We start from the raw sequence: 17,097 nt of genomic DNA, 5'->3' as shown, positions 1-17,097 counted from the left end.
GAATTAAGTCAGTGAGAAAAACCACCCACACCTGCCTTTTGCTTGGTTGAGGCCACATCAAGGCCAGGAGGTTAAAAACATGCCCACAACAGATTTAAATACCACAGCCCACACCTGTACCTGTGACACACACACACACACACACACACACACACACACACACACACACACACACACACACACACACACACACACACACACACACACACACACACACACACACACAACGTAAAAGGGATTGTGTTTGGCCCGAAACACTCTTCAAACGGCTCATACCGTCAGAGTGACAGTTTGAGCCAAAGAAGGGTCATGTAAGATGCTGGAGGTGGAAGGAAAATGGAGTAAAAAAAAAAGTAAAAAAAAAAAGAAGAAGTGTGAAAGCAGCAGGATGGGAATGTAGAGAAATACAAAGGGCGGGAGAGTTGGCCAGCTGAGCTTTTTATGGATTATTCATCTTCAGGTGAATCCTTTCGCTCTGCTCGCCTGGCTCAACCTCAACAGCCAAGAGAAATGCCTGGTGTGAGAGAGGCACAAGAATGCCTGTAATAATAACCAAACACATCTGGGTGCTCCCAGAGATCTACTAGAGAGGTGCATGCAGATCATCACACACAAGATTTTAGGCATAATCTCGCATACTTTAAATCAGTGGTTCCCAAAGTGGGGTACGCGTACCCCTAGGGGTACGTGAGCACATTGCAGGGGGTACGTAGAAACATTAATTAATTTATTACCAAGATGATAGGTAGATATTCCGAGTCACTTCATAAGCCCATTACTGAAATGGTACGTGCGCCACAACTAGATCCCCTCAGAAGACAACAACCTGTAATACAGCTTTGTATAGTTGTCAAAAGTATCGATGTAAAATGGCGCATCTGGATACATGACTGATTTCTAAAAGTATCGATATTAACAGCGCGCCCCCAAGGCGCCCGACGCGCGCACTCGACAGGCAGAGCAGAGCAGAGCAGAGCGGGCAGCGTCCAGAGTGTTTGGACCTGAGTAACAGAGATACACAGAACTAGACGCACGTAGGGTGAATTTAGCCGTAAGAGTTTAAAACGGCGATATTAACGGCAACACTCCTCTCTCGTCTCCTCTCTTTTTCTCCGCTGTCTGCGTGCACGTGTGTGTGTTGTGAGAGAGGAGAGAGGGGGGAGCCCCGCCCGTCAGAGGAGAGGAGATGCATTGTAATGAATGTAATGAAACAATAGCAACACGCTGGAATTGCACAACTCTTAGTTAGCTTTTCATTTAATAAAAGACAAGCAAACATCTGTTATAAGTCCCTTTGATTATAATAAAAATAAAATAATGGAACAATAATAAGCTGGGAGGCACTGCTGCTGTATTGAATATGATGTCATATTCAATATTTTCCTGGGTATTGGCATTAAGTTTGAAATTTTAGTATTGTGACAATCCTACAACTCTGTGAAGACACATTTGACCACAACAACAGCCAGAAACAACTAAAATGCAGGAGAATAGTGTAAAATGTCTTTATACAAATTGAAGAGAGAAATTGAAATGATTTTCGTTTCTTAATCAGTTGTGTTACGTTATGACCATTTTTGGAGAATCATCAACACGTATGAGGGAGGGGGTACTTGTGGTATGGCAAAACGGCTCAGGGGATACGCAAGACAAAAAAAGTTTGGGAACCACTGCTTTAAAGGGATAGTTCAACATTTTGGCAAATTAGCCCATTGCCACAATCCCTATAGTTTTAGGAGTAGGTTCATTACCTTTAATTGTCGGTGCAAGCTATTTTTAGAACGGCGGAGCAGAGCCGCGAGCTGCTCAGAGCTACACTACGAAGGCTCATGGATTTTTTTGGTTTCCCTCATCAAACTCCTCAAATACACAATCCAACAACTCCAAAACGCTCTTGTGGACAAGTTGTGACCTGCACATTCCCCACGATACGAGATAATAACGGAAAGTTATGTTTTGGAGTTGTTGGATTGTGTATTTGATGAGTTTGATGAGGGAAACTAAGAAATCCCATTAGCCTCCGTAGCGTAGCTCTGAGCAGCTCGCGGCTCTGCTCCGCCGTTCTAAAAATATCTTGTACCGAAAATTAAAGGTAACAAACCTCCTCCTAAGACTATAGGGATTATGGCAATGGGCCAGTTTGCTAAAATGTTGAACTATCCCTTTAAAAGGGACAACGAGGAGTTTTGGAGAGCAGTGTGTTTTCATACTACATTTACCATGAGCCTCCGCGCACACTGTGAAATTCTTGGACCGGTGCAAGACGGACGACTTGCCAAGAATGTTTTCATTCATTCATTCATCAAAGTCAGAAGTTCGAAGAAGATCAGACACCGTCATAGTTCCGACCATAAACGGTGATTCCGCGGCGTTATTCTCATGACCCGCCGGGCAGCGTCATCGAAACCGAAAGTAAGGAAACGCTGGTCGGCTCGCGCAGCATTTCCACCATTAATTATAATAACAAAATAACGATAGAGACAAAACGATATATTTATCAAAAATGGAGCCATTAACAAGTGTGGGTAGCGTAGATTCATCCACATTAATGTGAGACTTTTTTATAACCAACAGTGTTTCCGCCAGGATTTTTTTAAAGAGTGGCGGCGAGGGTGGTCTGATCGACGGGGGGGGGGGGGGGGGGGGTTGCGCGCGAGACCGGATCGTCGACTAGTCGCTGATGACATCATTCATATTTTTCCCATCATAACTAAAATCCCAGGAGGAGGGAAATGCTCTGCAACAATCTGTATTCACTGACTGACAGCTCACGCACAGAAATGACGCCACAGAACAGCAGCTTTATAAACAACAAACTGTAAATCAGTTTGTTTTTTGTAACATACCGTATAGCTACAGGTGCAAAAGAAAATACTGTAGCTACTGTTCATTAAACAATTATGGAGGAAAACGACACACAGGCCTCGTCACCATCACAGTCCTGCTCAGTCACAGTTTCACTCACAGTTTTTGTTTTTCCTGGCTGGTTGCTGCTGTTGTTGTTGTGCGCGACGTAAAGCTGTCGATAAGAGCGGAGTTTTTTTTTTTTTTTAATTGCCGGCAGCCCGGACACACTGGCCGCGGAAGCAGCAGTTTCTCCTGCTCTCTCTCTCCACGTCGGTCAAACATCGACCTGTCTGTAGGCTACTCGGTTTTCCACACACACATTGTCTCTAGCGCTGTATGTAGCCTATGGATGTGTCTTCTGTGCAGACGCAACTGACAAATATCTATAGACGGACAAGCAAACTTAATCATCATTTATTTTATTTTGAAAATTGACCGGATTCTCTCGCCTTTTCTGTGCCTGACTTCCTGTCTGGTACGCGCTCGTTCTATCCAGCTTGACGGCGCTCGTATTTTTTTCATTCAGCGCACTCAGCTGTTGTTTCAAGCCGCTACTCTTGTAGCCTACTGTTACATGATCAGCGACTAGTCGACGTCAAGCTCAAAACGTCATTGTGGAGCAGGGGACTAGTCTGTGCAACCCCTAGTGGAAACCCTGCTTTACATTGTTTTAACATTAAAAAAATAAATAAAAAAATCATCATTCTGAAGGTGTGGCGGCTTTTATTTTGCCGTGGCGGTGCGCCACGATCAATTACATGTAGCGGAAACCCTGACCAAATACAAACTCCTCGTTGTCCCTTTAAACTCTAGATCAAGTCAAACTTCCAAGCTCAGGGCGTCTCTGCGTGGTGCCCCGCTGTCAGCGTTGCTCGATAAAAGCTTTTATAGTGGCAGACAGACACAAAGAAGAGTTCAAATAGCAGCTGCCACAATTCAAGGCCATTTAGGTATGTTCATGTTAAGACAGCGGTGAGCAATCAGTCTTTCTTTGTGTAGTTCAGTTCCATGCTAATGTATTCACTTTCCAGATGAGGAGTGAAAACCCACTAATGCATATGAGGGTCAGCGTATCAAGCACCATGCTGGGCTAAGAGAAAGCGCTGCTATTCAGCCGATACATGCAGTTGCAGTGACCTGTGGTTTTTCCTTTTTAAAATGTCACAATGTACAGAACAACACAGAAAATATCCTTCCCACACATTTGTTTATTTTTTTTTACCAATATACAACTGAGCAGGGCTCTTAAAATGTCTTTCTGTCTGTCTTTCTTTTCAGTGACTTCAGGATGGTGACGGGAGTCAAACCTGTAAGGTGAGAGGATGTTGAGGGGCGGCGGCTGCTCGCAGGTCTGGAAGGTCTCCTGCAGCGGGATGGGCAGCGACGTGCGGTCGAACAACTGCTGGTCCTGAATGGTGGAACTCCTGAAAGCCTTCCTCATGGTAATGTCCTGAAGAGACACTGGGGGAGGGATGGGAGGACGGAGACAGAGAGACAGAGGGTGAGGGGGAGATGAGACGTTATTGTTATTTCATCAGGTTCCCCGTGGAATGTGTGGTACACGTGTTCAGTGTGTGTGTGTGTGTGAGGAGTGTGTTGGAGACAGAGAAAGACAATTATGCTTGTTGCTCCCTGGTTGTTCGTCCCCTTGGCTCACATACACACACACACACACACACTCACCAACTCACCCCCAGTTTCTCTCATGTCTCTGATGAAGGCAATAATTAGCATTTGACTCCATCCCGTCATTATCGCAAATCAAAATCGACACTGACATCATCACTCAAATAGTTGCAATCATCATTACAGAGCACTAAACCTATTAGAAAACCACTAATCACCCTCTCTCTCTCTCGGGCTAATGCCACATTGGTGTCCTAATTGGCTGATTTCAATTTCCCCCCCAAAGCAAAACAACACATGACAGCTGAGCTATAAGCTAAGCTAGAGATAAGTTGGGGAAGGACTATAGTAATCTATCAGAAGGGGGAGACTGATCGTCCTCCTTTCGTACAGGAACAGCTGACATTTTTGGAATAACAAGAGGAAATCGATGCTGCACGGCTGAGGCGTCTCGGAAAAAAAAACAGGTTGGAGAAATGGCTGAGGGGAAGAGAAGAAACAAAGTAGACCAACGCTAACCCTCAATCTGGTAGGGCCAAGTTAAAAACAGCACAGTCTTGGAAGGAAATCCAGAGCGTTGCAACCAGACCTGAATTATACATGAAGGAGCGACAAATGGATACACTTTACTGCTGCCCAGGGGGAGACTGAAAAAAGTCATGTGCCATACAGAAAAAGTATTGTTACAGTCCTCTCTTATTAGCCTTTTAACCACACACAAAACAACATGGCGCCACAGAATCCAACACCAGGCTATAACCTAAGAAAACAACATATGTCTTAATGAAACAAACAACTAAAGCTATTTCACTATATTAAAACAAAACACAAAAATGACCACACACAACAATCTGCTCCTCTATATTGCAGCAATACAGCTGGATAATGACTTCCACAGACTCTCAGTGTAGTAAGGGGGTGGGGTGGGCACCTGAGGCACAGAGGTATCATCGTGAACAAACACTATCAGGGAGCCAAGTTTTAGTAAGTAACTCCGCTCTGGGAGAAAGAACGAAGGCCAGAGAATGCAAGAGGGAGATAATAAAAACCGCACAGACGCAACAGAGGTAGAGGTAATGGAAACAAGGGACAGACAGAGAGCGGGAGAAGAGGCTCTAACAATAAAACAAAGAGAAGGAGCTGGAATAAAAAGAGACATTCACAGGAAATGTAGACAAGGAAATGGCAGCAGGAGGGAGGGGATATGAAGAGCAGAGGGGGAGATAGAGACGAACATGGAAACATGTACATTAAGAGGAAGGGGTGGCGCAGGAGAGATGACGAAAACACATAAAAACATGTCGTATGACTTCTAGGAGAAAAACAGACAGACATGAGTGAGGCATCCCATGAGGAGCGCAGTAACCCGAGCAGAGCTGGAGGGCGGATTCATAGACAATGCAGGGGAGAAAGTCTGGCAGTCATTTAGACACACAAACACAGTATATACAACATATAGTTCTGCATCGAACAGAAATAACCACAAGAGGAAAGTGAGGGTGGTTACTTCGCCGTCTTGTTTCCTCCTGCTTCGATCAGTCATTAAAATCCACAGAGCACATTTGAAAAGGTGCTTTTAAACATTAATTTATGTCCTATTAAAATTTGACTGCAAGTCTGAGCTGACACCTCTGATACTGGTGTAACATTTCCTGGGATTTACTGTTGTGTGAGTTATAAATATTTGCCCACAGCACACTTTAATTGCATCGAATCGTTCCATATTCATTTTTTTTCCTTTTAACTTTACTAAAACTGACATTTCAGCATATTTTTATTTTAACTTATTGGCTAATATGAGAATCTCTGACAGCTTTATCTCTGTCTTGCTGTTTTGCACCTGTGGACAATCCCCCTTTGGGCCATAGGGCAACACAGGAGATTCTAAACCTGGTTGGCTGTAATATAAAACAGATGGGAGAGGCTGGTAGAAACAGCAATAACTACTAATAACTATAACTGTTAAGGGATTAACTCAAAGTAATACCAAAGGATAACGGCAGTTTGTAAAAAAGAAATGTTTTGTTTTTAGATCATCTACTCTATCTGGAAATAAAAATGAAACATTAAGGAATTTGAAATGTTCAGGCAGCACAGAATAAGTGTAGGAATGATGTTCAAAGCATTTAAGTATGTTTCTTCTCCAATTAAGTTTGACTTGTCTATTGTTTTGTTTGAAGCGAAATCTGTAAAGTTTTACTAAACTGGAACTTCTTAAGGAACTACCTCGTGTTTATATGAGGTGGTTCAACGCTCAAATTTCAGTTTCCAGATCAGCAGCATAAGAGATGAACTAAAGGGCAAAACTCAAAGTCATAGCCACAGTTGCATGACAATTACATTGTCCACAGTGATGTCTCCTCAGAGGAGAGCAATGTCAATGATAAGCAGGAGTAAATGGTCAGATCTACAAAGTCGAAGTAGATTTTTTCCCCCTAAGCGAAGAAATGAAGGTAAGGGATAAAGGTTTATGGAAGTGCAGATATGAACTTTAAAAGAGATGGTTCTTTTTTATCCTGTAGGGTGTTGAACTCTTTGCCTAGGGCCCTTACCACAGGAAGGTCAACAGTCAAGGTCAGGATGAACGACAGACAAGTGCTCTTCTACTCACTACACACATATTATAGGATAAAGCTACAGAATAGAAAAAAAAACTATAGACACATAATACCATATCGTGGTGAGGAGAAGACACTGTCCAACCGGTGCATATCAATTTATTGTTGCTGGTGCTGCACGTAGAGCAGGGACGCCGTGCCCCGCTGCATTTATGGAGAGCAGAGGGCCGTCAGATGGTGTGACAAGTATGTGCAAAAGTGACAAACACGACACAGGCAGAGCAGAAGTGTGTGTCAGGATGTATTTGATGCAGAGTGAGGCGACTCTAAACCTCTGCCAAGCAACACTCAGCGCTGAGAGGCACACTGTACTAATCAATGCGGATGGAAACACAACACACACACACACACACAGTGGATCAGTCAAACTACACAGATGGATATCTTAACATGATGTTCTACATCCTAATTACAAAATGTCATTTATTCAGCCGAGCTACCAATTACAACCATTTAGTGAAGACATTTAGCTAATGAGAAAAATGTGTGTATGTGTTTGTGAGAGAATGAGTTGGTGAGGCACTGTTGGTGTGTGTGCGTGTGTGCGTGTGTGTCAGGTCGAGCAGCACCAGGTGCAGCAGCAGCCTCTGATCTCCGCCTGTGAAGCTCCTTATCAGTAAGCGAGTGCTGGATAGTTTATCTCACTCTCTCCCTCTCTCATATCTTTCTCTTCGACAGATAGCATCTCGCAAAAAAAAATAAAAAAAAATAACACTCTCAACCAGAGGTGAGGAAGTTCTTGTCACTCACACCCCCGTCTCCTTCAGCTCCCCTCAAAGTTTTCAGGAAAACATTTTTCCCCTCCTTTCATCCCCCTCGTTCGCAGAGACGCAGTTCTACACACTAGAGGTGAGAACAGACACAGGCCCAGCATGCTCAGTATGACATGGCTCCTTCTCCTCTTGTACTTCCATGCAAATGCTGCCCTACATTTCCCTTCTTTCACACTTCCCCCCGCAGCCCTGATTTGCACCTTTCCTCTCTCTGACTCAGGCTTTTGCTCCTCCTCTTCTCTTTCCAACCATCCTTTCTTTGTTTTGCTTACTACCTTTGTTTATTGTCTGTCTTCTGCAGAACTACATCAAGTTTATTCCAGCCATCTACAATTACACTTCGGGCATTCATTGTATGAGTATTCACAGATGTGTTCCAAGTTGTTGTGTGTGGATATTTTTTGGAACTATTATAACCATAAATGATAAGTTTCCACAACTGCATAATTATTGGAGTCTGTGCGGCATAAATTTTCCCATGTCCCCCCCTTTTTGCCAAATGGTGACGCATTCCACAAAGACACACTGCATCGTGTGAGTAAATAGGAGCAGGTGACATGCATTAAAATCCTCTATTGTAATATCATTACACTGCATTGTGGGACATAGCCGGTTTCTAATTTTATATATTATTATTATTATTATATTATTTTATATATTATTTATTATTATATTTATATATTTATATATTATTATTATTATTACTTTTATTTGTCTACCGTAATTGAACAAATCATGTCAATTCAAAAACAACATTAAGATAAAAAGATATGGAGGATCATTTCTTTCTTATTGTACATTATGTAGCCTACATGTTTATCCAGTAGAGCGTTATATTGCATAAATGGCATTTTACTCATCTTAATGCATCTTGCTTTTACTGTCTTTATACTTGTTTTCAATTTATTTTATTGCAGCCATTCTTATAATTTATATTGTAGCACTGAAGGCCATTTTCTCCACCTGTATACAGAGTTCTGTATATGGAGAGAAAGACAAGAAATGAAACCTTAGCAGAGTGCTGTACTTGACAGAGTTTTTTTTATTTAAAGTGCCCATCCCCTCACCTAACCCTGTACAAGCGAGAGGGTAACAGCACACAACTACAGTAATATAATTGAATCTCATCTGAGCATGTGTTTCTGCTGAGGATCTCTGGGATCATGTGCGTACCCCTGTAAACAGGATCGTTTGAAACTTCAAATGCCCTCAAGCAAATGACTCATCCCTCGACTCCAGACTCAGTTTTTCCAGTCACGGACAAAAACGGATACTGAACAACAAATGAAGGGCTAAGCCATTTTTTATATGTTTTGCAATTTTTAAATAGTATAACTTGTCTACTGAATACATTGTATGGATATCCACAAGATAAACTATAAGAACAGCTGCAACAGAAAGTGAAAACCAGTACAAAAACAGCAAGAGCAAGAAACATAAAGTTATGTAAAATGCCATTTATGGAACATAAGGTAACAAAACACAAGGTAATATAATGTATTTTGAAGAAAGAAAGAATGAAAGATAGATAGAAACAAAAAAAATAGTGTGTTGGGTATTTAGAGTTTTGTAGGCAGAGAGCAAGTGGTGGTGGAGCACCATCCACCACAGGGAGAGGAGAACAAAACTGGGGAGGTGGAATGTGTTTAGTTTGTTTTGTTATATGCCATGATGCAGGATGTACATGTATTTCTTTGTTCAGCATTTTAAATGTCATACAGGCAAAGCTTATTCGAATAGATTTAATGTAGAGTGACAGAAGGAGTGAGAGAGATGAAGAGGAAGATAGAGAGTGGTATGTAACAAGTGCCAGAAAGAAAAAAATTATCAAGGAGTCAAGGAGAGTTAACACGCAATGGAAGATAAAAACCAAAGAAAAAAAACAGCAAGTATTTGCCAGTTGGCAGGTTTCTGCTGATACTTCAGCAGAAACCTCCTCTGGAATAGAAAGACACCAGAGAGGCTCAGAAGAACTAATAGAAAAGCACGAGGGCAGAGAGAGAGAGAGAGAGAGAGAGAGAGAGACTATGAAGTACATAAAGAAACAGTTAGAGCCCAGAGGGACTCGAGGTGGCTTTGTGGCCTTCCATAATGGCCTGCAGCCAGTGCAGTGATATAACGGTCCCATTAAATAGGGGATCCAGGCCATTAGTTTGGCTGGGTGGGGTGATAGGGGAAAGAGAGCCTGACAGCACACAAATAGCATCCACACAAGATGGAGGGGGAACAGAGATCAATCAGAAAGATGAGAGAGAGCTGGGGAGGACAACAAAGAGAGAGGAGGTGTTTGGAGGTGAAGGGGGCGGGGGGGGCAGGTAGGAGGAAGGGAGGAGGCAGAAGAGGAAAAGGGGAGTGCAGGCCTAGAGGGAAAAGTAAAGGAAAGGTACTCTTTAAAGGCGTATGGGTTGGTGAGGTGTGGGCAAGGTCAGGGGAGTGTGTGTTTGAGCCTGAACGAGCATTATTTCACTTTTGACCTCAGCCACTGCGCCACCAATGACACTGCGTTACATCACCGAGGCCATCTCTCCATCTCTCCATCTCTCCATCTCGCATCACTGTGACCTTCAGCTAAACATCACTCACGTCTCCTCCATCTCACATCCACAGTGCCCTTACGCTTTGGGCTTGTAAACCATAATTCACTTCAGTGTGTTTTCTGACACCAGCGCTGGATCCTGTCAAACGACCGCTCTGCTGTATGTGTGGAGGAGGCTAAACAGAGAGAGTGTGCCTGTACAGATGTTTGCACCAGGATTAGGCGGTACAGCACACAGAGATCCAAGATTATAACTGATTTTCTTTTCTTTTCTTTTTTTAACTCAACTGACATTCATCACCTTACATACTGTCTGAAGTGTGAGTGTAAGTTTAAATTTAGTTCATGGGTGTAAAAACACCTGTCATGTCAGGTTAAAGGTATAAATGTGAAGCATTATTGCATCTGTCAACTTTTTTTTTTCTATTTAGAAAAGAAACACAATTTATTCAACCCATATATGTAAATAAGCTCAAGGTCATGAGGTATCATATATGTGCTGAAATCTAGGAGATGTTATGCTTATCATATACTGTTGTGTTGTTGGTTTTCTGTCCTAATTGATCATAGTACAAACGTAATGCAAACACTTGTAGGATGTCTGGTGTCAGTAGCATTCAACAGCATCTCTAAAGGATCATGGTGTTTGCTCTGACTAGAAGGTAAGGTTGGATTTCCATTTGAAGTTATCTGTGGTAGATTTGATTGCAATTGATTTGATGTTTAGGCTAATTCTCTGGCTTTGTCACCCTGTTTCCACTGAGCGTTCATCTGGCAGACAGCCAGTAACATTATCCTGTAAGAGACCTTTATATTGTCTATAGCAGGCTATTCATTTTCCCTCCCAAAGATGATGTTGAGCTGCCCGGGCACAGAGGCAGCATAGTATCACGATGCCCCCACCCCCACTGTGCTTCACTGTTGGGATGATTGTTTTCATGTTGGTATGCGGTGCCCTTTTCCCAGTAGTGTTGCTCAGTATCAAGCTGCTCTTTGGCAAACTTTAGCTGTGTGGTTATGTTTTATTGGAGAGCAGCAGCTTCCTCTGAGGTGGCCTATGCCACCGATGATACCATGATCTGTGGATGGTGGACTGATGAACAGAGATGTTAACTGTGCATCCTGTACCAAGCCTTTTGTGTCATCTTAGCCTGACACCCACTTCTCCTGAGAGCTTCTACAGACCTAACCTAACACTATTTATAGTTTTTTTTATTTTTAGAGTTTGACAGTGGACTATCTAAACTTTTTACGATGACTCCTTCAGTATGTACAACAAAGATATAATGATTTGGGTGTTAGTTAATATCAACTAAGCTCTGATCTCACCATATATGTTGCCACCTTTACTGTTTCACATATTTAATTTGATAAATCACTGCTGCTGTATTTTTAAACAGAATTGAAGGTGATTACTGCATTAATAATACCAAAATTAAAAATCTAAAAGAAAAGCTGTAAGAGATCACGATGACTGGCAAACACAGGCATAGAAAGATGAGCAGTGATAACAAGTTCAACGGTACAAGAGAGATTCCTCAATGGATTTTACGGCCTTAGTTTCATTAAAGGTAAATACTGCAGACAGAGATGTTGTAATAATATTACATTATATAATAAGGGGGCTCTGTGACACTTTTATTGTTATGTATATGTGAGTAAGTCGTCTCAGGATAATACACTTACAGCTCCTCCATACTGCAGCAGTGGATCTGCTCTATATTAAAACAGTAACGATGATGGTTATTGTTGCTTCGGTGAAACTATTCTGTACCAACTGTTCTGTATCAGGTCAAAATGAATGGAAATGGATCGTATTGGTCACATCTATATCAAACAAATTCAGTTATTAACCCATTAAATTGAAATGCGACACATTTTAAATTGATGCGACCAAGAATAAATACAATAAAAACAATCGTATAAAAACAATTCTGTGATAATCTCTGCAGTATTCATTTTAAGCAGCCTCCATCACTATGAAGAAGTTAACATCAGATATGAGCTGTAGCGTAGCTGCATCTCTGTAGCAATTTGCCTCTAAAACGTTCTGTTTTGATCCACATTTTCAAGCCAGTTGGAGGGAGTGTAATCTGTCATTGGATCCCTGAGTTTTAATGGGTCATTACGGGTTTTTAAAGGGCTTCAAAGAAAGAAGCTTGCGAGGGTTGCCGAGGACAGTATCTGTGAATTTCTTATTTTGTCCTCACCCTTTCTCCTCCATCCTGCCCGACCCCCATCCTGCAATCTTCAGTTCTCTCCACAACCCCTGATTTATGGTCCCACTCCTGCTTGCACTCAATCCCCTCTCTCCCTCTACGCTCCTCTCAGGCCGACCACAGATGCACACAGACACTTACGAGACAAGTCATATGCTTGTGCTAAAAGCGTACACTTTGCACAGCTGTGTACAGTTGTGTGTGTGTTTGAGAACATGAGGGTAAAGAAAGGGTTGTCGGCAAGGATGAAGCAAAGGCGGCATTAACAGGAACGATGACTGCCCCTCATTCTGTCACATCCATCTGACTAAGAGGCAAGCGTGTAAGCTACACTATACCTCGTTATAATTATTTTATTCATCAGATCTTTAATGAACAATTGGCAAAAGAGAAAAGTGGAGAAAAGTGCAGGTTGTTCCATTTACAAGACAACTTCATCTGGTCATAAACGAGCACGGAGGAGTTGAACAGAGTGGGAAATCTGTGTAACCTGCAGAGAAGGGCCATTTCAACCTGGCCCAGAAAAAATTCTGCGGTACAATCCTTTCACACTCCACTGCCTCTGCTGCAGTGCCCTGTATTATGCACCCATCCCTCTTTCCTTCCATCTTTCTTACTGTCCTCCTTCCCCTCCGACTCCACCCCCTTACATACATCCCACCCCCACCACCACCAGCTCCATACACTTAAATTGCAACTGAGCTGATCCTTATCCACCGTCTCTCAAGCAAATACTTAAGGTTGGAGTGGGGAATCCACTCTTATTCATGGAGGGAGATATAGATAAGAACCATATGTACAAATTGAAACACACACACACTCACACGGAGTCAATCGCGGTCTGTGTCTAAACACTGAAAGGAACAAGTAGCCTCTGTAAACACAACATCAAGCCTGGCTTTGTTATTAACACCAAACACCATAGATTTGCATCTAATTAATTGAGTCAGATTTTTATATCTTATTCTCTGCAGCCTTGTGTACATGGAAAAAATAAAAAGATTGTCTCCGTGTTTGACCCTCAACCTGCTCATGACAATATGAACTCACTTACCAGAATAAACCCTGCCTAGACTTCCACAATTAGATCACACGCTATTATTCAATTAGATCAGCTACAGTATATAGACAGTGTGAGGAGAGAGGAGGGGGAAATGCTGGACTGGAGAGGAGGAAGAGGAAGCAGGAAATGAGATGAGAGGTAAAATGAAAAAAAAAGTGGTGCAAACCAATTCAGAGGGTGAATGTAGAGGAGATGTTATCGCAGCTGGTGTTGGGGAGGAAAAAAAATGGAGCACGGACCAAAAAAGGAAGATTAGGATGAACAATCTGTGAGTAATCTGCAGCTGCAAGTGTCTGTTTCTCGACTGGGTTAAAAACAGAAACTCATTATTCTGCAAAAACTCAGGAACAATTCACCGCCTTGTAAAAATGCATCAACGCCTGCGCTCGCATGCACATAAGAGCTATAAGAGCCATAAGCAGCTGCTACAGCCCAGCGAGCGTTTTACTGTCTCTGTGTCAATGACAAGGAAGCAGTTAGAGTAGCATTGTGCAAAGCCGTAAACACATCGCTGGCCTGCGGAAAATCGATATGGCGCCTTGAAGCATGGTATTACACTGCTGTGATTCTTCCCCCCTTTTTTTTCCACTTTGCACCAACTATACTCTCCTCTAGCTATGCTACACTGTCATACCGCCTCCCCTCTCCCAGTATAACCTGGATTACCTATTGCATTCCTCTTCCTCATTGCTCAGCGCAGATGCGGGCTGACCAGAGATCCAATTTCTCCACACAAAGAAAAGGCCCTCAGTGGGGAAATGAGGACCCTAATGGCAAAGTGAAACTCTTTGGAATAGAGGCTGGAGTTTGTACAATTGGGGGTGAGAAATGTCACCCATCATCTCTCTGCCTGTTCCTCTAATAACAGCCATTAACAATGGAGCGTAGGATACCACACAGCACAAAACCACAACCACACACACACACACAAGTACACATATAATTTCATGGAGTAACAGACACACAGGCGAAACAGGAGAGGTTGAGGTGTGAGTGCGGGGAAAGTTTTTAAGTGAGAGGGGAAGTGTGTGTGTGTGTGTGTGTGTGTGTGTGTGTGTGTGTGTGTGTGTGTGTGTGTGTGTGTGTGTGTGTGTGTGTGTGTGTGTGTGTGTAGGGGGGTTTATGGTACTCACATTCCTCCTCTTTGGGGTCCAGCTGTGTGACACTGATGGAGAGGCGGTCCACGCGCTCTTGCAGGGAGTTGACCCGGAAAGAGAAGGAGTGCGCCTCGTTGAACAGCTCTCCAAACAGGTCTTCTGCATATTTACCTGCACACACACATAGAAAAACAAGCACTGATAAACACAGCCACAAAAACACTTCAAAATCTCTTAAAGGGATAGTTCAACATTTTGGCAAATTGGCCCATTGCCATAATCGCTATAGTCATAGCAGTAGGTTCGTTACCTTTATTTGTCGGTGTAAGCTATTTTTAGAATGGAGGAGCGGAGCGTCAGGCTGCTCAGGGCTACGCTATGGAGGCTAATGGAATTTCTTGGTTTTCCTCATCAAACTCATCAAATACAAAATCCCAAAACTCCAAAACGCTTTCGTGGACAAGTTGTGACCTGCACAATCACCACGCTATGAGATAATAATGGAACGTTACGAAACGGAGCCGTTTTCGAGGTAAATACAGGGTAAATACAGAGTCTGCTTGCTGAAAAACTGTCCCTGAACGCAACGCGCATCAGCGGTTTTGCATGAATTTACCTCTAAAACAGCTCCGTCTCGTAACGTTCCATTATTATCTCATAGCGTGGTGATTGTGCAGCTCACAACTTGTCCACCACAGCCTTTTGGAGTTGTTGGGTTGTGTATTTGATGAGTTTGATGAGGAAAACCAAGAAATCCCATTAGCCTCCATAGCGTAGCCCTGAGCAGCCTGACGCTCCGCTCCTCCGTTCTAAAAATAGCTTACACCGACAATTAAAGGTAACGAACCTACTGCTATGACTATAGCGATTATGGCAATGGGCCAATTTGCCAAAATGTTGAACTATCCCTTTAAGACTCGGCTATAATAACCAAAAACCAAGTGTTAAAAGTAAAAAAAATTAGCAAAAATTTAAAAAAAAAGTGTTAATTGTCTAACGCTCTTTAACGGATTTTCACTTTCACCTGCTCTTGCTCTTTGCTATGTTTCACATCAGTTGATTGGGGATTCATCTACACTGTAACACCTACAGTAAATTATGTTTTAAAGAAAGAAAAGCTGAAGTCCAATCACAGGAACCAAAATTGTTGGTGTTTTTCTACGTAAAGCAACAAGGCTCTAACACGTGTGATCGCTGTTACTGAGAGCTGGAGAACTGCTGTGTCAGTAGTGACTGTAAATCCCTGTGGAGCTGCTGTTGCAGGCTGACTGCTCTGATGGAGATGTGAGTGCTGGAGATGTTTTACCACAGACAAGTGTGTGTGATACCAGAGTTAGAAGAAATAACAAAGCTACAGATTAAACCAGACGAAAACTGGGACATTTTGCACTAGTGTTCTAGTTGTGTGATATTTCAGTGTGTGCCCTGTCTTCTGCCCTGCTAAATGATTATCAGACACCTACTGTACCTGTCAATGCTATAGCAGATCAGTCATGACCATGTACTTTCAAACCCAAGACTTTCCATTAGAAATACCAAATATCCTAAAATAAAATAAAATAAATCAAGTGATTATTAATTTAGCATACATATAGATTTTATTTGTTTGTTTTTTGTTGTTTTTCATTAAAATTGCAACAATAAAATCAAACATATTATCAAACAGCTCATTACTAAACTAAGCAGCACAGATTCCTCACAAACTTTACTTCACAATACACAATTGTGAGGAGGATTATCAAGCATAAGTCGAAAAAAATATAGAAAATATTATCATTCAGATTCCTTTAATGTACTTTTATGTTTAATTCATTTTACTGTAAACATTGAGAACTGACTGACGAGCTGACTCAGTGTCTAACAGCAGAATGGCCAGCTGTGGATGTATGGTACTGTATGTATGCTGTCTGCGTGTGTCTCTGTGTTTGAATCATGTGTGTGTGTCCGTGTGTGTCCTTGTGCTACTGACTGAGGCTGCTGAGCTGGCGGATGACGTTGGCCAAGGAGATGTTAGTCACACACTCCAACTCGTTCTTGATGTTTCTTGGCAGCACCGTGTGGCACAGGTGCCTGGGCTCGATGGTGCGCTTCACCAGCGGCATCCTTCTGCTGCAACACCGCTAACTACAGGAGGACAGAGCGGAGGAGGGGAAGAAGGAGGAGGTAACAAAAAAAAAGAGAGACAAAACTTCATTAGTGCACCGATACTTGGGTTCACAATTGAAGCTGCAAAATCACAAAAATCAAGAAGAGGAGGAAGAGAAAACGCTTGGTTAAATTATTGTTTTGCTAATGGTACCAGAATTACTGAGGGAGGC

The 17,097-nt window shown here is 42.4% G+C and overlaps 1 protein-coding gene across 1 annotated transcript in view; it reads right to left on the bottom strand.

Moving 5' to 3' along the window:
- The window catches only part of wasf1 (WASP family member 1), a 58,790-nt gene that overhangs the window by 18,167 nt on the left and 23,526 nt on the right, over positions 1 to 17,097 (bottom strand). The window contains exons 2-4 of the mRNA XM_084000080.1: positions 16,749 to 16,903; positions 14,816 to 14,950; positions 4,155 to 4,308 (exon numbers count right to left, since the gene is read on the bottom strand). Of these exons, the coding sequence (XP_083856206.1) occupies positions 4,155 to 4,308; positions 14,816 to 14,950; positions 16,749 to 16,881 (422 nt within the window). The 5' untranslated portion in view covers positions 16,882 to 16,903. The remainder of the gene's footprint in view (positions 1 to 4,154; positions 4,309 to 14,815; positions 14,951 to 16,748; positions 16,904 to 17,097) is intronic.

The sequence above is a fragment of the Trachurus trachurus genome, assembly GCF_905171665.1.
Source record: "Trachurus trachurus genome assembly, chromosome: 24".
Lineage (NCBI taxonomy): Eukaryota > Metazoa > Chordata > Actinopteri > Carangiformes > Carangidae > Trachurus > Trachurus trachurus.
The sequence above is the reverse complement of the archived record's forward strand: the minus strand, read 5'-3'. Positions and strand labels throughout refer to the sequence as shown.